Genomic DNA, 23377 nt, shown 5'->3' with positions numbered 1-23377 from the left:
TCTCGAGAACGGAACCTACTTCGTAACTTGGGGACTGCCTGTACATGCAATATGATTGCAGTAAAATAAGTTTTATTAAAATGATCATTCTCTATACTATTAGTAATTTGACTTTTGCAAGTGGATGTCTATCAGTCTCTCTTTGGATGAAGCAATTGTTGTGAACGTATGACATTAACAACCAAATTGAGAAACAGCTGATTGCTAACATTATTTACCGTAACTATCAAGCGTTTTTAAGAGCTCCTTTAAAATTATCAAGTTTTTAAACCTTGCCGATTCTCAATGGTGGCTTCCATAAGTAAAAATAAAATACGTTTTTGTTCATCCCTCACGCAATGGAGATCTCAAGAAAGAATACTAGTAAATTAAAGCTTCAGGTTATAGCCGAAGCTGAATAAAACGATGTTCTGAACTGGAAAAATTGCTTATGTACAATGAAGTAATATGTGTACGTTTTCAACCAAACTTCATTAATTTACAATAAAAGGTATCTCCGAATTATATCTTCTAACAAATAATGGCAATGAAGATATCGTTAATACTCAAATCAGCCAAGATTTTGAGAATATAAACAGTATCAAATGTAAATGATGTACATGATGATGTTTATCTGTAGTACAGTAACAAAATAATAGTAATATACTGTAATTGAATACAAGCAAAACAACCTTTATTCAAGTCATCATTATTATAAATGTAGTTGTACTGTTTAATTTTTTCAAATCAATTTTCTCCAAAAAAAATTTTGGTTTTCTACAGATATGAGATAAATTAATGAAAATTTGCCATGATTTTTTACCTCGTTTTATTTAAAGGTCGTCTTATATGTGGAAATATACGGTATATTCCATTGTTTTGTAAGTCATGAGTATTATGCAATTGGCCATAGAACTTTAATGATGGAAAACTGGATCCCTGGATTAATAATTTGATTGTTATGAAGTTGTGTTGAAAATTTTCTCTTATGCCAACAGTGGTGAAGATGGCAAATAGTTACCAAGACTAAACTAGCCAGTAATTCTGCCTGATTTCCATCTGGTGTAGACTTGTTGTAGTATTATATGAAAAAACCTCTGTTCTCTTTTTCCTAATGTCTGAAGATTGCATACAGTAATCCCTTGATTATCCAACTAAACATTATCCGGGGCTCAACACAACCAGATCCGAGGGACCAAAGATACGTATACAGTCAATTTCTGCTTATTGGTGGTATTGATTAACAGCATTTTGATTTTACAATGCTTGGCTTAGGGCTTCATTAATCAGAATTTTGGCGCTGGTAAGCGGTTTATCTGTGACGGTAGGCTGTTTATCAGCATCAGTAAGTGGTTTATCAGTGCTTACAGTGTCATAAATTCCATTTATTACCATAAATACTGTGATGATCCAGTTATCGATGACTTGGTGCTCGGCCGGGGAGGAACCACCTCCGTCAAACTGGGAATCCTTGTATAATATTTAGATTTAAAAATATTGATGGTTGGCAATGATTTGCAGGTCTAAAGAATGAGAAAGAGTAGGGGAAGGGCGGTGGTGTTTGGAAGGCCGGGCACGATTGAAGAGGATTAGCAGTAAGGATGTTTACAAGAAGAAACCTACAGAGAGGGAGTTGTTTGGGAAGGTGGGTGGTTGGAAAGGAATTTCCTCTGCTGGGAAGGGGGTGGGAATGCTCTGTGGAATGGGTGTTTGACTTTAATTATCAGTTTTATTTATTTATTTTTTCCCATACTTTATTAAAGGATGTTACAGTACATACAGTATAGGCATCGACTTTCGCTAGGTGCAACTTATGACAATCCCCGTTTACAAGAGTATCAAAAAATAGTTACAAAAATAAGAAAACTATAAAAAATATAAAAATTTACATGAAAATTGTGCAGCAGGCAGTCCTTGCGCTTAGCAGTCCCTGCAATGTGTGTAAATCAGGCCTCACACTCAAAACTACACTATATCCAGCATGGTTTATGCTCATACAATTAAACAATTTAAGAATGTTTGGCTAGATTTGAAGGGTTGATTAGGTTTGATATTCGTCCACCTAAAATATTTACACAAGTTCTCTGGCGTGCATTAACATTTGATTGCACTCCAGCTATAGTCTGTTGCAGTGTATGTAAAAAAAATGTTAGTTTGTGGCCTACCTAACAAGCATGAATGTGAACACATCTGCATTCATTTCTATCGAGAACACCAGCTGTCATTTGTACTTCCTATACTCTTTAAAAAGGACACATTCATTGTTAACCATTCAGCCACCCAAAAAGGCGAGAAAGGATGTGAACTTTAAATTGAAATAATATGATTAATCAGTATGGAAGAGGAAAAAGAATAAGGACAATAGCATGTAATCTAGAAATTCCACATTCAACAGTTGACCATTGAGGATCGAGAACACTTACTTGAAGCCATTTAAAGATTTGCTTCAATGAACTCTGTAATTACAAAGGTAAGTTAAGGGTCAATCTATAACATCAAACTGTTATCAGTGGTGACCAAATTAAAAATGAATACCATGAAGCCTTATTACCATCCAGGCTAAGGGCAGAAGTCTGTCTCAGACCCTTAAAGAATGCAAGTGATGACTATCAACAAGAATTCATTGCAAGTACTGGATGGTTTAGAAGGTTCAGTTTTTATAATGTTTGGGTAACAGGAAAGGCAGCAGGGAAGTTCATCGATAGTTTTGATGAATTCATAAAAGAAAAAGGATAAAATATTACATTTCCCATGCAAAATTATGAGTTACATAATTACTATTCTCAGAGTAAACCAAAAAAAAAATATAGTGCAGTTGGACCCCCATATTCGCGTTCTCTGCATTCGCAGACTCACGGATTTGCAGATTTCTCTCTCGACCATATCTACCCATTATTCGCGGGAAATTCGCTTATTTGCAGTATTTTTATGAGAAATATCCAGAAATTCCTGGTTATTTAATCAATTTCATCATAAAATGCACTTTTTGTGATAAAACTATTAAAAAAAAAAACAGGTATACAAATTTTTAGTTGGTTTCTCTTGAGATTTACCTACCGTTTCTCTTGAGATTTACCTACCAAAATAGGCCATTTTCACTGTTATTATAGGGGTTCCAACTATTCGCAGATTCTGAACATTCGCGGAGGGGTTTGGTACACATCCCTCACGCATATGGGGGACCACTGTCAATGCAAAATGTAAACATCAAACGCATGTGCTCCACATGTGATATGCAGACCCAGCACAAAGTCTGAAACATACAAAAACTGAAAAAATAATTCCCAAAAGGAATAATGTAAATATTTTTTTAAATAGATTTTATAGGGAATAAACACAGTTTTACTTATAGTAAACAATGAGAAATAGATATAAATGAATAATGAAATGAATAAGGAACATTTAACATCACTCTTACCTTTATGGAAGCCTCTTTCTTTTGACCCCTTGATGACTTATTTAGCAGTTGTACTCAAATTAAAAAGCACATAAAAGGAGGAGGGGGGGACGAGGAAACGACAAAACCCGGGACAAAATTTAGTTAGAAAAAGTTTACGAAAGCCAAGACTATAAAAAAACCAAGGTTCCACTATATCACTTTGGTTTGATATTCATCAGTCAACAGAAATAAGGTTAAATAGATTTTCTTAGGGCACAGTTAACACAGTTGACCCCACCTATTTATGGTTCTGGATTCTCGCCTTCACCTAATCACAGATGTTTCTTTGAACGTGTCTACATTACTTATAGAAAATTTGCCTACTCAAGGAATTTATCATTGAGAAATATTCGCTAATTACTTTATTTTCATACAGGCAGTTCCCAGTTTAAGGGGGGGGCCAGTTTCGTTCCCGGCCGATGCTGCTAACCGATAATTGGTGATAACAGCACCAATGACCCACTTAACAACACTTAACCAGAGATTTGTGCCTAAAATCTAGTTAATGATGTCACTAGACAAGCGCTGTAAAATTGCTGGTACAGTGTTCCCCCCGTATTCGGGGGGGGATGTGTCCCAGACACCCCCGTAAATAGTTAAAACCCGCGAATAGTTAGAACCGCCACTTAAAAGTTCAGATACCAAATGTATACCTTTAATAACATCCTACTTCAAATATACCTAAAATTACTAACCTATTACTGTATTAATCTTTGAGGTTATATTATTAATATCATTTCAAAGTCATCTTAAACATTTTACCATTAAAAATATACACCTACAGCCAATAACAGAGAGAGAGAGAGAGAGAGACCAGTGAATGGCAACATCATATATCTGACCATCAAGAGTGAAATTATGAATTATTTCTGTGACAGAGAGAATAATAATGAGAGACAGAGAGAGAGAGAGAGAATAACTCTTAAACTCCGACTCCTTCCCCTCCGCCAATACTCCACCAATATGTATATCAAACTGTCATTTACTCACCCGCCCACCTTCCTCCACGTGGATAAAAAGACTGGGAATCGCTATTTTTGATTAATCTTATTAATATTTGAAAATTAGTTATAAGGTTTATACTACAAAACAAATAAACATACGTAAGTAAGAAAGAGAGAGAGAGAGATATGTTATTGTTACTGTTTAATCTCATTAAACTTAATATTATTTGTAAACTAGTATACTGTATATTATTATTTTACGATAAAATGTAATAATGTCCTTAAAGATACACTTATACAGACATTTCCAGCCCAAACAGAGGGCGAGAGTTACCACTAAGACATACTATCTCGTGTGGCAAACGAGAGAGAGAGAGAGGGGGGGTTTCCTTATTTAAAAGACTGAAATGGATAGATTATTGTACTTCTATAAAATACTATCGCTAAAATACTATCTCATGAATTTTGAAATTAGTTATATTACTATTATTACTATTATGCAAAAATATTAATAAATATAAACATGTACCATAGAAATTCTCATCTCAGTAAAAGAGAGAGAGAGAGAGAGAGAGAGAGAGAGAGAGAGAGAGAGAGAGAGAGAGAGAATTTACGTGATCATTAGAGGGCAACAGTTGTTGGACCCCAGCCATCTCAGCTTGCTACGTGGAGTTCAAAGAGAAAGATGCCGGGTAAAATGCATTTTCTTTCATTCTTACATAATTTTTTTATTTATAAACTAAAATCTTGCTAATTCACTTTAGTATTTTCTTTAATGAATTAATATTATTGCTGTTTAAATTAATATTGATATTTGAAAATCAGTAAATCATTTATCATCCAAAAAGCATACATCTCTGTAAGAGAGAGAGAGATTTTCGTAGTATTTGTAAAATACTTTCACATATGATTTTTGTAATTACAATTATTATTATATTATTATTATTATTATTATCATCATTAATATTACTATTATCATATGAAAATATTAATGAACATATGCATGGTGTACCATAAAAATCTCTCATCTTGGTAGAGAGATAGACCTGGAGTTCGAAAGAATGATGCGTGAAGACTGGGATTTCCTTCATTCTTACATAATTTTTAAAGTTTACAAAGTAAAATCTTACTAATTCAATGTAGTATTTTTTTTCTTGAAGTGATTGCGCTTTACATTAATATTAATATTAGAAAGTTAGTAAATCATTTATCACAAAAAGCATACATCCCTGTAAGGGAGAGAGAGAGAGAGTTATTAGTTATTATATGATATTTAATCTTATTAAACTTACTAATACAGTATTGATCAATATTAATATTTTAAAATTAGCAAATAATTTTTGTATCATAAAAATGTATTTAGGCATGAAAATAACATCAAAATACACTAATTAGTGATTATATATCGTCGGAAAATCTCGCGAATATGCAAAATTACCGCAAATAATGGGTAGATATGGTCCAGAGAAAAATTCGTGAATACGGGGGGCCCACTGTATAAGCGTGTGTATGTACAGTGGGGCCTTGCTTAGTCGCGGATCAGCAATCACGGATTCAGTTAATCACGGGTTTTTCCTTGGACCACTTCTCAGTCTATATATCGCTGGTACTATGAATCACAGCATCGCGGGCTTGTCGGTGGTAGTCTAAGCCTCGTCCGGTTCCAATAACCAACAAATGCATGAACAGATTCACATTATGATATTAACTGACAATAAAGGTAATAAAACCATTCTCACCTTATATATTATTGGCATATCTTCATAATATATAGCCTATTCATGGAATAATTCCACGTCATTGACATCAACTTGTAGTTGAGCGGCCAGCAGAAATGTAAACATTGAGTTACACTTCACAGCACCTTTGTCATTCTTAACCTTTTAGAAATGTTAATAGTAGTAGTTTAATTACAGTAGTAATAACATTTAGGAAAACATTAATTTTCAATTTGAACTTCATTATTGTTTTGGTATAACGTAATCAACTTCTCTGAATACTGCAGTCATACAAACGATAATTGTCATTGATTATCGTATGTTGTTTGCAATCGGCGACGAAGCGTAAACGTAATAAAACCATTTTTACCTTATATATTATTGTCACATATTCATAATAAAACACAAATCTTATATATTATTGGCATATCTTCATAATAAAAAGCCTCTTCAAGGAATAATTCCTTGGGGAATCCATTTTTCAAAAGACAAAAATACACTTTACATGTTTACAGTATACAATGAACAATGATTACGTACTTTATTTTGATGTGATTACATTAATATTACAGTATGGTACTCCAAGCAGTACATTTACTATTTTTTTATCATAAATGTATATTCATTCACGAAAAAAAATACATAGGACCACCGTGACGTCACCGTTCTACAAAGTACCGATGTATTTTTACGTAAGTATCCTCTAAACTCTGTCATAAATCACTTTACTTACTTTTTTTGTTGAAGCCCAAATGCTACGTATATTCCGGAAAATTAACGAAATCACGAATTTTATCATAGAGCAAGATTCGCTGATTACTGTTTTCTTCGTCTTTTCATGACTAAATGCATTTTTAGAATAAAAACTTCATTCACAAAAAGTTTTAAATATACACAAATACTATGAATGTAAATAGTAAAATTCTCTCTCTCTCTCTCTCTCTCCTCACGTCCTCTCTCTCTCTCTCGTCTCTTATTCTCTCTCCCTCTCGTCTCTCATCCTCCGCTTCTCTCCTCCCTCTCTCTCGTCTCCTCTCTCTCCCCTCTCTCTCACTTACAGAAAAAAAACTATAATACTGATCTATTATTATCGTAATAAAAGAACAAGATGGTCCCCAAAAGAATAAAAATATGTGTTGCCATATTTTTATTCTTTCTGTGATTTACAAAATTGTGCTTCAATACAACTTTTATAGTTTACTCAATGATTATCACATATTTTAACAGTATACAAGAGAATATCTTATCACTATCCATGTTTCATTTCTTATCATCATAAAATATTTAAAATACAAATTTCATTGTTATTCTCGAGCTAAGATAGTCAACAGTACTCTAGTTCCAAGCTGCTCTCTCAAGCTATTCTCGTCCTAAGCTGCTATCTCAAGCTATTCAAGTTACTCTCGTCACAAGCTGCTCTCTCTCTCTCTCTCTCTCTCTCTCTCTCTCTCTCTCTCGTCTCTCTCTCTCTCTCTCTATCTCTCTCTCTCTTTCAATGAAATATGAATTACTGTATCATAATATCATAAACTATTATGTACAAAGTTAATAATAATAATAATTCCATTAATAAATTCGTTTCTTTTAGCAACTAAATTGTTTTCCAAAATAATTCTTTCGGTAATAAACGTCCATCAGCTGATTCTAAACGTAAACAAAAGACAAAAATAGATTTTTATTGCTGTGTTTTGCTGTTTATACATTAATATTATAGTTGGGTGCTGTAATCATTACAGTAAATCATGTTTTTTTATCATAAATATGTTCATTCACGAAATAGATATGCTATGTACTTTTAGTTTGGTGCAGCAGCCAAATCATGAAAATAGAAAGGAATTGTTAGGTAATTATAATTTTGTTTGTGATCTGATGCTTGGGAAATTGAAGACAGGAAAGAATAACTTTGAAACTGTCTTGAATTTTGTTTAAGGTGATAGTTGAAGAAATATTTGGTGCTTGAACTAAAGTAGGCAGTTATAAACATTGAAATAGTGGTCTTGGGTGGGTTAATTATTAAAGTAGGCGGTTTAAAGCAATTTTCAGGGGGGGTACCAGGATAACACGGGTATTTACTTATCACGGGGGGTGTTCTGGGCCCTATCCCCGTGATTAACGAGGCCCTACTGTATGTATGTATGTATGTATGTGCTGTTTTTTTTTTTTTTTTTTTTTTTTTTTTTTTTTTTTTTTTTTTTACGTAAAACTATCAAAATAGGTAGGCATAAGTGATTTGGGAGCTGTTTTTGGTGTTTGAACCATCAAAATAGGCAGTTTTAAGCATTTTTAAAAGGGTGTAAAGTATTCACAGATTTTAACTATTTCCAAAGGGGATATTTTGTTCCCTATCACCCACGAACCCCGGGGATCGACTAAACTACCAGGCAAAATTGGAAAGCTGTGATTACAATAAAGAGAGAATTAATAATACCCTTTTAATACATTTGAAAATGATACGTATACTAAGTCTGTAGCAGAATATGAGTGACAATACTCACTAGTATAATTTGTGGTAGGGAACGCAACAATGTAAAAGAGCATTTTTACTAAATTCTTAGTAAAACAAATGAATAACGTATATTTCCGCATATAAGACAACCTGTAAATCCTGAAATTCATCCCTAAAAAGGAGTGGTCGTCTTATACTACAATTCTAGAAATCAACTCGTGAATTCTAAGATGTGTATTGGTAGGCTAGCCTTGGTGGTAGTGTAGCCTAACCTGAATATTCACATTATGAAATAAACCGATAGTAAAGGTGATAAAACTATTTTTACCTTATATATTATTGGTATATCTTCATAACACTAACCTATTTGAGGAATAATTCTAAAACAATGAAACAAACTATCTATGCGATCCCAGCTGAGAAAATGTAAACTTGAGTTACTATTGCTCTAGTGTGTAATTACGGTAATAATAATATTAAGAATAACAATATAACAAAAATGAATTGAACATCGCGCGTGGTGTTTGTAAGTGTTTAGAACAATTCATAGTTCTTCGTTGGACGAGTGGTTTTCGCTCTCGGCTGCCAATCCGGTGGTCCCAAGTTTGATTCTCAGCTCGGCCAACAAGGAATCAGAGGAATTTATTTCTGGTGATAGAATTTCATTTCTCTATATAATGTGGTTTGAATCCCACAATAAGCTGTAAGGTCCCATTGCTAGGTGACCAATGGGTTCCTAGCCACGTAAAAATATCTAATCCTTCGGGCCAGCCCTAGGAGAGCTGTTAATCAGCTCAGTGGTCTGGTAAAACTAAGATATACATAAGAACAATTCATTCTTATGAACGATAATTGTGTACGATAATTATCATTCATTATTGTATTTTTATTAGCAGTTGTTTGAGAATGGCAATGAAATAAAACAATGTATCTCTGAATTACGTTCCATTTGGCATCTAAAGACAGTGATGATATCGGTAAAACATGATCAGCTGATAATTTTACGACTTTAAACAAAACTTGAATGCAAATGACGCATTATTGCTCTGTTCATATACAGGCAGTCCCCAGTTTATGACGGGTTAGGCTTACGACGTTCCGAGGTTACAACGCTTTTCAATTATATTCATCAGAAATTATTTTCAGGGTTACGACGCCTACAACGCTGATCTGGCATTAGGAATATGACTCCAAAAATGCAAAATAACCAATATTTTAAGGTTTTTTGATGGAAAATGCAATAAGAATGCAGTTTACATAGTTTTTAATGCACCCAAAGCATTAAAAGTAAGGTTCTCTTAGGAGTTGGACAATGTTCCGGCTTGTGAAGATTTTCTGCTTACAACAGGTCTCAAGAATGGACCCCAGTCGTAACCTTAGGACTGCCTGTGTTGTAATACAATAATACATGGTTACAGTAAAACAAGTTTTATTAAAATAATCATTATTCTCAATACAACTAGTATTCGACTTTTGCAAGTGGATATCTATCAGTGTAACAACCTAACCGAGGCAATGGTTTCTCTCTCTCTCTCTCTCTCTCTCCTCTCTCTCTCTCTCTCTCTCTCTCTCTCTCTCTCTCTCGATTAGTCCTCGTCCTGTTCTCCTGTCCTATCTCGCTCAGTCTGTCCCTTCTCTCTCCTCTCCACTTCAATAGACCTGTAACTACTAATGATACTCTCCAGTAAAGAATTACAGTATTTAGAATTCTGGATGAAGCGATTATTATAAACATATGACATAAACAACCGAATTGAGAAACGTCTGATTGCTAATGTTATTTACTGTAACTATTGAGCCTTTTTAAGAGCTCTGTTAAAATTGTCAAGTTGTTAATCCCTGCTGATTCTCAGTGGCTTCCATAAGTAAAAATAAAATACATTTTTGTTCATCCCTCATCCAATGGAGATGTGTACTGCACGCACGCACACACCCCACAAATAGCTAATATCCATGAATACTTGTCACCCCCCTGTATGTATATATATATATATATATATATATATATATATATATATATATATATATATATATATATATATATATATACATACATACATACATACTACATACATATATACATATACATACATACACATACACAGTGTTTCAAAATTAGAGCACCCCCCTTTTACTGCATAAACTAAAATTGATATGGCCAAAAACAAAAGTAATTCAGAACATGTATTTATTTAAGTTTCTCTCTGAGTATTTAATATTTTGTGTCGCCTCCATCTGCCTGTACCACAGCCTGCATTCTTGAGGGATATGATTTCAGCAAATCGCAAAAAAACTGAGACTCAAACTCCATTTCCCTGAGCACTTTGGTCACCTCTCTTCGCAGGTCGTTGAGGATTGGTATACCATCATAGTTCACTGTGCTCGCTTCAACAAGATCCTTTAAGATATTAACATGTTTTCACACATTAAGGTCAGGGAAGCTACCTGGAAATTCACTTGATGAGAAGATATCGATAACAGTGTTTCGAAGCAGCTCCTGTGTCTGAAGAGCCTTGAAACATGGTGCCTTATCATGCAAAAATGTGACTTCTTCAACAGATAACACATTCTCAGGATCTTTGAGGAAAGGAAATACTCCACCAGTAAGCACAGTTTCTCTGAAGTATTCGCCATTCCATGACTGTCCTTTTTCTTTGATGATCCACATTAACCGTTTGGCTGTGAAACAGAGAAAAATTCCCAAACTTCCTGTCTGTGTAAATGAAGAATTCATCTGATGCGGCAACATGGAGAAGGTCAGCTTCATCCCAATTTTAAGAAATGAACTACAAAACCATGCACGGTCTTCTCTCTGTTGCCGAATGATGTGGGGTTTGCTGATAACATGAAATGGCTTGATACCAGATTTTTTCAACTCACGATATACAGCACTATAACTTCTCTTCTTTCCCCTTTTTGTTTCTAGTTCAAGCGCCAATTTATGTAAAGACTTCCTTGGTCTACCCACCACCTCAACTATGATGTCTTTTGACTCCTGAGAAAGGACTTCAGGCCGTCTTTTGACTCCTGAGAAACGACTTCAGGCCTTCCAAGATTCTCACTCTTTTTGCAATGGCAGTCATATGGATTATTGTTCCAGTTTCTTTTAACAAAGGATTCATCTCTTTTAATATATTTAGCCATCCAGGAACGTAAAATGAAGGATGTGCCAGTATCCCTGACCTCTCTGAAGGTTATAGCCTGGATTCGGTCAATCCATTTGATTTCCTCCCAGTTGTTAGCCATGTCTGTATCTAACTCCGTCACTCAGTTGGAAAATACAAGAAATGTAAAATGAAAAATAGCTTAATAGAAACTTAAGATAATGTACTTGGAAATAGGCTATAGCAGAAAACTTCATAACTTTCCATATGTTCTGTGGAGGGGGCCCCCCCTTTAATTTTGAAACACCCGGTAGGTATGTAGATATATATATATATTATATATATTATTTTTTTTTTTTTTTTTTTTTTTAACGTATGAGCCGGCCTCATAGTGGCCCAAAATACGTAAATGGAAAATATTAGAGAGAAAAATGCAGAATAACTTACCTTAAAAAAGGACTGAATATTTTAAGTGCCTCAGTGGTGTGGTTGGTATGGTATTAGCGTCCCACCTCGGTGGTTGCGGTTTCGATTCTCGGCCATGTGTATTTCTGGTGATAGAAGTTAGTTCACTCTCGACGTGGTTCAGAAGTCACGTAAAGCCGTTGGTCCCGTTGCTGAATAACCACTGGTTCCATGCAACGTAAAAGCACCATACAAACAAACAAACAAAAATTGAAATATTTTACTCCAGATATAGGTCGCCATTAAAAACCAGCTGATTAATCTACATTACATTCATTTACAATACAGTTGAAAGGCAAAGCAACTGGGCCGCACGTGGGCCACTCTTATCTCTCACAAGGGGAGAGCTGGCTAAGATAAGATTAACGTAAATACTGGTTTTTAAAATTACTCATATTATCTTGCGTTAAGGCAGCACTTGCTTGCGAGGAGACTTGGACACTTGACTCGTGCGTAGATCTGGAAGAGTTCCCAGATTAGACTGCATAAAATAAAGATTTCGTGCACAAGTTACAGTTATTCAATTTTATCTAACACACGGGGGAAAGGAACTCTAGTGTTTAAATGAGATATTCCATGAAAAGACTGTCTTTCTGGGACGAACACAAAAGGTGGCATGTAGCCACGAGGCAAGGAAAGGAACAAAGGAATGTCCTTTGAGAATTGGGATTTCCAAATTGAAAATGTGGAGTAGTTACTTGACTCGGTGGGAAAGAACTGGCAACATGAATGTATCATAAGACTTACCTGGATGTCTTAAGTAAGTGGACCTTTGTAGAATTTGGCTGTCAATTCTTGGCATGACACCTCAATATGTCTCCCCTTGCCCTTGCCCAGTGTTAAATAATATATAAACTAACTAAAGACAGTTAATGAAATTTGGGATATAGCTGGCCTGGCCAATACGAGATGGCCCATTGTCCCTCATTCAGTTGGAACACCGAAACTGTCTACAGAGAGAAATATTTTTAGCTGGCATGGCAACTAAAGCAATCAAAACCACTCTTTTGTCATTTGACCTGGAAAATTAGCATCCCCTCAAGTGGCCAAGCCTTGTGTCCTTTTCCCATTAACCCTTAAGAGCCCTTTTTCAACTTGTCGTGGAAGGTAGGAAAAATTTGTTATATTTTTTAATTTTTTTTTATTATTTTTTTTTTTACACATCATGCATTTGCGTATCTTCCATGGTCCATTGTGTTTTATTCTTAAATTTGCCGACCTTTTAAGTTTTGCCAGCCGGGGGTGCTGCATATTGATTTATTACCCCATCCATTAGGGGTTAAAGTTTCATGAGTCGCCTCCTCCAGTCCATTATATCCCCTACCATGATCCTGAAAGTGACTACTACAAGGGAGCTCCCTTAGTCTTTTAGGATTGTTCTGGCTATTATTGCCAAGACACTTAAGCATTCTTTTGATGAGCAGTTTAGGATTTTATGGAATGGAGCCTTAGAGCCCAGAAAGAAGTATTACCGTCTCCAAATATGCCACACTCCCCCCAATGTCTCCTTGCTGTTATATTCCTCCCCTTTCTCCCAATATCTCCTTCAGGAGTTTGGTAATGGAACTCATCAAGCAATCCTGTCAATAGAACTGTACTTTACTTTCCATGCTGGAAGGAAAACTAACTTTTGTAATGCCCATTGAAGGCAAGGGAAGAGACAAACACCAATGTTTACTTTCACTAACCACATTACATCATAGTCTAAGAATGACTCTCTGAACAGCGAGTGACCCCCAACCTGTCAAAGTTGAATAAGGAAGAGTTCCAACATGCAGCTAGGAAACAAATGAACTGCATTGTGGACTGAGAAGAGGCTTGTAAAGGATTTTGTGCAGACCAAATGTTTTGAGTAGTAGCAGTGAAAATGTAGGATCTTAAAAGACAAAGTTATTGGGGAGGGATTATTTTGGATAGGATATCACAATTTGATTTGATTTAAACAGAAAATAGAAATATACATATGCACCAAAAAAAACCCTAGCAGGAGATAAAACGATATGAATCTCATTACTTACACAAAATCACAATAAAGTAAGCACAAAAGCACAATAAAGTAAGATTGCATTACTATTAGGAACAAAAAACGAAAAAGGATTAAGAGGAGAAGCATAAGACAAAATTTGGTGGATTAAGAGAGCAACATTGAAAAGCAATGAATGCTACAAAGTCACACAGTGGAATGAGGGATGATGGGTTGAGCCAGATGTGGGTCTTAAGTGAATGGGATGTCCTTTTATGGAAATAAGGCATCATATATGATTAATAAAGTTGTAAGAATAACATGGGTTATGTAATAATAACAGCATTGTAGGTTCATAGTTTTAACATATTTTAACATCAGAATAAGTGAAATATGCTTTTATCAAAAAACATTGTAAAATCTGATAGAATTACTTTAAATATTTGACTTCCAATGGAAGTTGATTAGCTCAGGGAATGATGCATTGGTTTAGTCCCTTATTCTCCCATGATATTTTGTCTGCTTATATGAATGGATTATGTTAGTGACATTATTAGTTTTACGTATGAGCCTGGCCTTAAGGGCCCAAATACTTACCTTATAAGAATTTATTGTGTTAATTTACTCTAGAGGAGGTCGCCATTGAAAAACCAGCTTATTAATCTACATTACATTTATTTACACGAGGAAATGAATGGCCTGGAGAAAGAGTAAATGCAGCTTGTCCGCACGGAGACACTTTTATCTCACACAAGGGGAAAGCTGGCTAAAATAAGATTAACGTCGATGCTGGCTTTCAAAATTATTCATATTATCTTGCATTAAGGCAGCACTTGCGAAGAGACTTGAACACATGACTCAGCCGATCTGGAAAAATGCCTAGATTAGACACAAATGAATTAAGGATTTCTTGCAAAAGTTACAGTTACTCACTGGGGAGGAACTCTTAGTGTTAAATGAAATATTCAGTGACTTCATTTGTCTGGGACGATCGGAAAAGGGAGACGTGGCCACGAGGCAGTGAAAGGAACAAAGGAATGTTCATTTGAGAATTAGGAGTTTGAATTTTGAAAATGGGGAGTAGTTACGGGACTCGGAGGGAAAGAACTGGCAATATGACTGATTCACAAGATGTACCTGGATGCATTATTGGAAGTGGACGTCTGTAGGGGACTGGCGTCCGCTTTGTCTGAGGTCTGGGCGCGCCAGTGGCGCCGTCGTAGGCCTAATGGAAGGCTGGTTGGGCAGGACGTCAGTCCTGGGTGACCGACTCGAGCGGACTAAGGTCGAATGCAGGTGTGATTCATGGGGGGTGGGTTCAGCTTATCCCACCAAGAGCAAGGCATCCTGGAAACAGAACATACGTCCAGTGAAGGGTTCACAGGAAAAAGGAGCTTAGATGTAGGCCTAATAAGTACCTAGCTAGCTACACACTCCCTTTTGGGATATGTCCCTAAGGCTGACAAGAGTCTTTATTTCCCCCTTCCCACAACTACAGCTGGCCTGCTTTGGGTTCCCGCCTAAAATCAGCTGATATTAGGGTAAACATGGCTGCTCTTTTAGGAATAAAATAGATTAAATAAATGCTGGGAAGACGAGGTGATTAATATTTGTAACATTATTCACCCAGTTATATAATTGTGTATAAAAGAAATAAAAGAAAAAATAAACTTTTCACAATTATGCAACATGGCTGTACAGAGAAGCAGATAATTGGATGTGTTATTGATAAATGTTTGCTTTGCACCAAACCATGTATGGATTATTTTTTTTTTATTTCATTGTGATTATTATAATTTATTTTAGACCACTTGAGTTAAATTTCAGTATTCTCAGAGAGGTTACATCAGTGATTAATAACCTCCAGTTACTAAACTCCATTTAGTAGCAGCAAGCCAATGGAAAAACAGTGTCCAGTTACATGATATAGCATTGTGGTGTACTGCATATCGAAAATACAGTTGAGAACAGAGGATTTTGTCTGTATTACCAGAGATAACATGAATTTTTTACCAACATTGTTATTTGTACTATATTTTGGAAAATCACAAGAATATGACTTTGATATTCTACCTTAAAGTTGGTAGAGTAATGCATTCACAAAAAGCCTGATTTGGTTGAATTAAATTTTTTACTCGTCTTTATAAAGGCATCCTAATGGTAGAATAAAAGTGACTATAGTGCGTTTACTTTTCTAAGATCGCTGTGGTGTGGCTTGTACAGATATCATACGTTGCCAATTTTCATATTATGGTAATCATATTAGCTTCATGGAGTCTATTGAAATAGTTTTCATTTCTTGAAATGTGGTTTTTTGTTTGCATCAGATATTTTGAATATATCTTATTTTGTATATTCTTTGTTAAAACCTCGGTTTCATTAATGAAAATGGAGATATGGCATATTATTTCCCCGGCGATGCCAGATCTGAGTTTAGGGGACCTATAATTTTTAAGAGGATTTAAAAGGTCATGGTCAATATCATTAAAGGATACTCACTCTCGATCACCCACTGTGAAAAGTATGTACAGCCCAGCCCAAGTGACTCCCGTAAACGTCTTCACCCACCACCCGAGGCCAAGGAAATAGTGTATAATTTCGTGAAATACTTCATTTTATAAAAACATCATGAAGGTCCTGTAACTGATATTTCGAAGGCTATCCAGAGGACATCTGAAGCAACAAAAGTGTCAGAAATGACTGTTCGTAGACTTGACAAGGAAGCAAGAGAGGCGGGAAATATAGTGGAATCCCCAGTGTTTCAAAAAAGAAGAGGGAAAGTGAGTCTGTGACTACTTGGATGATTTTGATGAAAATGTTTCTAAGGGCATAATAGATTGATTGACTTATGAATTTATGTCTCAAGTCCAAACACCAGAGCAGCATGCCGTTTAGGGTATCTATAATTATAGAAAGAAAGAAGGAATAGCTAAATAGAATTGGGAGTGAAAAAAGAAAAGTTAACAGGGAAGAAGCAAACCCTTTCCCTCGACTTCCAAGGTCTAAAGTGAATCCTTCTAAGAAGGATTATATTTGCGGGAAGCATTTAATGGGACTACATACCCGTAGATATAACAACTCTGCCTTTTCTACCTGGCCCCACCCTAGCGATCTTAGAAAAGTAAACACAGTATAATGGAGGTAAAGGTCTAGATATGTTTTAGAAGTAGGAAATTAACTATGTCAGATACAGTATCTGAATCCGGTAATTTATGATCTCAAGAAAGTGGGATATGTGCTTGCATATTCATTACACTGATTTTCTCTCAAGTAAGTAAGACAATTGGATTTTGTCGTTACTTGGATGTTTGACGACCATCAGCAAATGTCACAAATCCAGTAGTGCATCTTGATCATTAAAGCCAAGCAGCGTTGAATCTGATTAGTATATATATGGACGACTGATTACCAAAAGCCATTTACAGAAAATCCTGTGATGCTAGGGAGGTCATGATGGGTATATAGGCGGCCAGCGGTTAACGGTGCAATCGCTCAACGGCGAATCTGTTTTACGGCTGTCGTCAAAAATACTCATTAAAAAAATAAGGCATTTTAAAGGTATTTTTACGGCACAATTTTCAGTTAACAGCGCCGCTAGCAAAGTTGTCTAACAAGTTCATACATTTGTAGAAATGCCGTTCAGACCATAAAGGTTATGCAAATTACATTAACAAATTTTATGGAGAGTTATTACGTAGGTATTAGGGTAAAATATATGCCTCTGACAGTGTTCTGTGCCGAAAATATAGAGTTACATAAGTGCAAATTTAGCTATGGATGTGTCGATTTATAAATGTTCATGCTTTTGTTTAAAATGTGTATGAAAATGTATTACGTGTAAGGTATTTTTATTTCTGCACAGAAATATGGTACAAAGGCAGCTTTTGAAACTGCCCTTCACCTTATCAAATACAATGTTTTTTCATGTTCTTTCTTGTGAGCCGCCGCCTGCCGCTCTTCCGAAAATATAGATTTAAAAAAAGTACAAATTAGCGATCGATGTGTCGATTTTATAAATGTTTATGCTTTTATGTTTAAAATGTGTATGGAAATGTATTACGAATAGGGTATTTATATTTCTGTGCAGAAATATGATAAAAAGGCAGCTTTTGAAACTGCCCTTCAAGTTATCGACTACGAGTTTTTTTCATGTTCGTTCTTGTATGCCGCCGTCTGCCGGTCTTCCGAAAATATAGAGTTAAAAAGAGTGCAAATTTAGCGATCGATGTGTCGATTTTTTAAATGTTTATGCTTTTGTTTAAAATGTGTATGAAAATATATTACGTAAAGGTATTTTCATTTTTGTACATAGATAAGATACAAATTTAAAAAGTTATACATTATTTCACTGTATCCAAGAATATTGTATGAATTCTCACAATATTGTATCATAAAATACTACGGCAAATTTAAGCTAGTATTCCGCGGAGTGGCCAGTGTTGTGGTTTGAAGTCAGCTGATGAATATGAGATTGAGTTTGTTTCACCATAACGCAATTCTGAGCGAATTCTCTTGCTTCTAGTTAGCATAAACGAATATCTAGATACTTGACTTATATGAGACAAGGTTATTTTTCTTTATACAACGTGTTTTTAGGTGGAAATATTGAATTTCTCGTTGTGAATGTGAACTATTTTTTTTTTTTTTCGCTAACAGATTACGTTGACGGCATGTTTATTGCGTAAAAAATTACGTGATTCCGTTCGCAATAATCCTTTTTATCATCGTAATACGAACTTTACGTTATTTATCTTATATCGACGTGAAACCAACAGTAAAATGTGTTCTTTCAAGCACACTAGTTTTAATTAAAATGATATTATCCCAATTTTATCTACGGTTGTGTTTGATGGCATACGTTTACTGCAGTTTTATCCTTGTTGTCGATGTACGATAATAGTCATTAGCAGATTGAACAGTTTTCTCAGCTTCAGTTATAACTAGGTTTAAATTTAACAGTATATTTCCCGATTGATCTTTGATCTATGGCAAATAAAGTTATTACATTAAGATTTCTCAGTCTATTCCATACATAACACCATTTATAACAACTACGGTAACAAAGTTAGGCCATTGTAATTTGATCTCTCATAAAATCGGACTATCATAAGACTAATGATCGTAACTTGATCACTACAGCTACCTGTACACTGTATAAACTTTATTATATCTTTACATACTCTAGACACCCAAAGGATTGAAGCTAGGCTTTTTTCACTTTACAGTATTTACAATGCCATAAGTACTGTACAGTACTACTGTACAGTATATTCTATAGTACTATACTGCATAAATATAATTTTACTTATTGCGCCATTGTGGAATTACGGTGCCTTTGACTGGTCTAGAGTTTCGAAAGAAGGTGTGCGGTGGCCGTAGGCTTTAAAATCGCTTAGCGTCGAAAATCACTTAACATCGGCGGCCAGGAACGGGACTCCTGCCGCTAACCGAGGGCCGCCTGTATAACTTCATCCAAAATTCAGTGCTAATGTGAGTGGCAGGAAGTCAGAATTGTTCCTTTAAAGTAACAGATTGAGTCAAAGACATTGTTGGGGTTTGTGAATTTGCATCCTGAATTATGTATTACTGTGCTCTTATTTTACCAGTACATATACAATATTCTAAGTTATACTCTTTACTGTCTCTATCTTTTTGATAAGGTTTGTTTCCAAATGAAACTACATTTACCCACATGACAACATTTTAAGTAAATAAATTCAAGAGCACATAAAGTGAAAAAAATGTATATGAAAATTGCAAAGGTTTGTCAACAGTATAAGTACAAATAGCTCAGAACTAAGGCCATTTACGATTATTTGGTGCATAAGATACAATTATATTTAACACTGTGGCTTTAGTTGCGCTGTTACCCTGAATTTGATTATTTTGTTCCTACTAAGTGGTAATGATATTTTTTTATCTGAAAGTGAAGAACAAATACTATTGCAGAATACAGGAAACTTTTTTAACTAGGGCAAGATGTGAACCAATTTCAATATCATACATTACACTATTTATAATAGTGGTATGGAGTTCAGTTAGAACTGGCCTTGAGTTATTTTACAGTGTAAAGTCAGTAGTTTTTTTTTTTTTAGTAAGTTCACTGTTGGTTAGTTTTTTAATGAATACTAAAAAATAGAAAATTTTTCACATTCTTTCCCTTAACATTTTTATTATTTCTTTATTGTCAGGATTTGGAGGAGCATCAGATCCCAGGAGTCACTCCAGGAACACTGAAGAGTGAGCCAAGAGTGTTGGTATATGAAAAGACTACAGGAAAAATCCTTTCAGGTAACCATCTCGTGTATTATGCTATCATTTTTATATCATATAAAAATAGTAGCTTAAATTATGTGACAGTGAGGGGATTATCACTGTAAAGTGCATTCTAAACTTTTATGTCTGAACCTATGATCTTAATCATACCATCATCATGAATTTTACCTATTACTTTTATAGGATTAGACATGTAAGACTTATGTTCACTAGCCTTTCTTGCCTGAATTTCCATCTGATCCACCACCTAGCATAGGGCAATTGATTAATTTCTTTGAAAATCAGGTGCAAGTTATGTGATTTGAAATAGTCGTTCTTGAAATTTGTGTAGCATTTATTTGGAACATTTAAGCACAACTAATCTGTTTCAACAGGATCAGAAGCACCTTCTTTAAGAGAAGTAAAAGTATGGTTGAAAGACCATCCAAATTATGCCATCCTTCATCCAGGAATGATGAAAACATCAGGAGCTGTATTAAAAACTGTCAAACCAGATGGTAGTGTTTCCGGCACTGATATATCAGGGTAAGTTATTCAGTAAACAATCTCTCTCTCTCTCTCTCTCTCTCTCTCTCTCTCTCTCTCTCTCTCTCTCTCTCTCTCTCTCTCTCTCTCTCTCTCTCTCTCTAAGGGTAATGTAAGATGTATTTGAAATTAAATTAATATAAACTTTTTTGGATGATAGAGCATATTGTACTTACTATGTAGTTATGTATCTACTAACCTCATTTCAGGTTGGGCCCTGGAATGAGCATAATAGGTGTATGATTCTCTCTCTCTCTCTCTCTCTCTCTCTCTCTCTCTCTCTCTCTCTCTCTCTCTCTCTCTCTCTCTCTCTCTCTCTCTCTCTCATTTAAGTTAATTTACTTTTGAATAGTTTGCGTATCAATATAGAATTTGCATTTTCTCTCATTTTGTAGTATTTTACTAATTGTAAAGAAAAATTGTTTCCTGGTTTATAATACAGTATTTATGATATTTGTATATTGTTGCTTTTCTAGGTTTTATACTCTGCCCTTTAATTTATTCCAGGCAGAACAAGATTATTCATGTATCTACACCATCCTCTCTGACTCCTGTCAAGGCCACTCCCCAAAAGCTCACAGTTGTCAAGTCAGCAGATGGCCGCATTATAGTCAAGGCTGCTGAAGCTCTTAGTAAAGGTTTTATCAACACATCTGCTACTGTAAGCAAAACAGCATTGACAAGTAATACCCCCAAACCGGTGGTAGTGTCAACTAAAGGTTCAGTGATGAAAGATACAGAAACAGAAGGAATTGAAAATGATCCCAGGATTCTTCCAGCCATAGACGAAGATGAGGAGTTAGATTTAGCCCTTGCTAAGAAAAATGCAGATAATCTGTTAAAGAGTGGTGCTGATAGTAGTCCAGTTAAGAAAAGTGTGGAGAATGGTCAGCAGAAAGTGATTGATCCATCTAAGGTAATTGAATCGCTTAAACTTTCTGACAGTGTTACTTTCAAGAGCATAGAGTCTCTTCCAGCTAAAGCACTTGATGCATCTAGTAAAGTTACTTCTCCAATTAAAGACATGAAAAAGGTGAGACAATATTGTTTAAGCCTGCTAATTGTTAGCAATTTTTAGAACCTAAACCTTGTGCAATACAGGTTACAAAATTGCATGTTAAGCATAAACATTACAGTAGAGAGGAGACAGGTTAAAGAGCCATCAGGTGCTAGTGCCATAAATATACCTAGTGTACTGCAGGCAGTATCATTTCAGCTCCAACTTTGCCTTTCGTCCCACTTCCTTTCCTCATTCATGCTGTCCATCACCTCTAATTGTAACTTTTTAGTGTGATCCTTGTACTTCATCTCCTATGTATTTTGGATCTCTCTATCTTGTTCCCCAACCACGAAAACTTTTTTTTTTCTTCTTCTTCTTCTTTTCTGAATGGTTGAAAGTGCCCCTGTGCTTGGCTAGACAGCCTAAATTTCATAAATCAGTATAATTTGAGGGACAAAACAATAAAAAATATTGTTCATGAATCCAGGCGTAAAGCTCTGAATGAAAGCCCTTTTAAAAAAGTTCATCTTTTCAACTTTCCTCTCATATGCAGTCACAACAACTTTTACACCTTTTAATTATCATAAAGTGTATATGCAAATATTATTTGGAAGCAGAAGTATTAGTTATTACAAATGGTTTAATGCTGATACCCTTATCTCTTGCAAATTTGGAACTATAACTTTACTCTATGAATAATTTATGCTTATACTGTACCCCAGAGCATTCTAAACCAAACACAACAGTAGAATACATTGAAAGAGTACATGCTATACTGTTTATGATGATGTCTCCAAATGTCCATTAAGAGTAGGATTTGATGCATATTATATAATGAAATGTTTTGTTTTTTTGTCTCACAGTATCTTTTCTCACAGCAGAATTCAGTTGCAATATGGTCAGCTATTAAGGTATTACAAGTAAGATATTGCAATGTTTATACTTAAAGTGTATGGAGGTTCTTGAGAAGCTCCTAAAAATTTTGCCCTAAAATTATCTCTTCAGTAAGTCAGATTTTTTGGGTACAAATTCTATGAAGATGGTATAAATGTTATTGTGTTGGACCCCTGCTCATGCTATCATTAAGGAAAATTAAGATGAAAAATCAGCCAAAGCTTCATCTATTTTGATCAGATCAAATATAGCCATTTCTGTAAGAAATTAGCTCCTATTAAGACCTATCTAATTTAATAATGGGACATACCATATGAAATGACGTATGTGAAGCAACTATTAAAATATCAAATCCATCATTGATTGTAGCACTTACCACAATGACTGCTACATAGAAGTAATTTTATTGTGTCTGAATTGGTCACACTTGAATGTATAAATACTTGGTGATTAACCCTTATAACCCAATCACTGTGTGCAGAGTTTTGGAAACATTTGATTATAACATGTTGGTGGAATCTTTATATTCCGTAGTCATTAAATTGTTAGACTTTCAACTTGTTAAGTAGGATCTGATTGTCATCCCTCTGAACAAATCCTGTGGATCAGCTATTTAGGAATACA

General features: G+C 35.1%; 1 protein-coding gene across 1 annotated transcript in view; it reads left to right on the top strand.

Annotated features, from left to right (window-relative positions):
• LOC135212065 (death-inducer obliterator 1-like) overlaps positions 1-23377 on the top strand; it is a 177205-nt gene that overhangs the window by 68473 nt on the left and 85355 nt on the right. The window contains 3 exon segments of the mRNA XM_064245409.1: positions 20250-20349; positions 20709-20859; positions 21367-21892. Coding sequence (XP_064101479.1) covers positions 20250-20349; positions 20709-20859; positions 21367-21892 — 777 coding nt within the window.

Source organism: Macrobrachium nipponense, chromosome 40, assembly GCF_015104395.2.
Source record: "Macrobrachium nipponense isolate FS-2020 chromosome 40, ASM1510439v2, whole genome shotgun sequence".
NCBI lineage: Eukaryota > Metazoa > Arthropoda > Malacostraca > Decapoda > Palaemonidae > Macrobrachium > Macrobrachium nipponense.
This window is presented reverse-complemented; position numbering and strand designations above follow the sequence as displayed.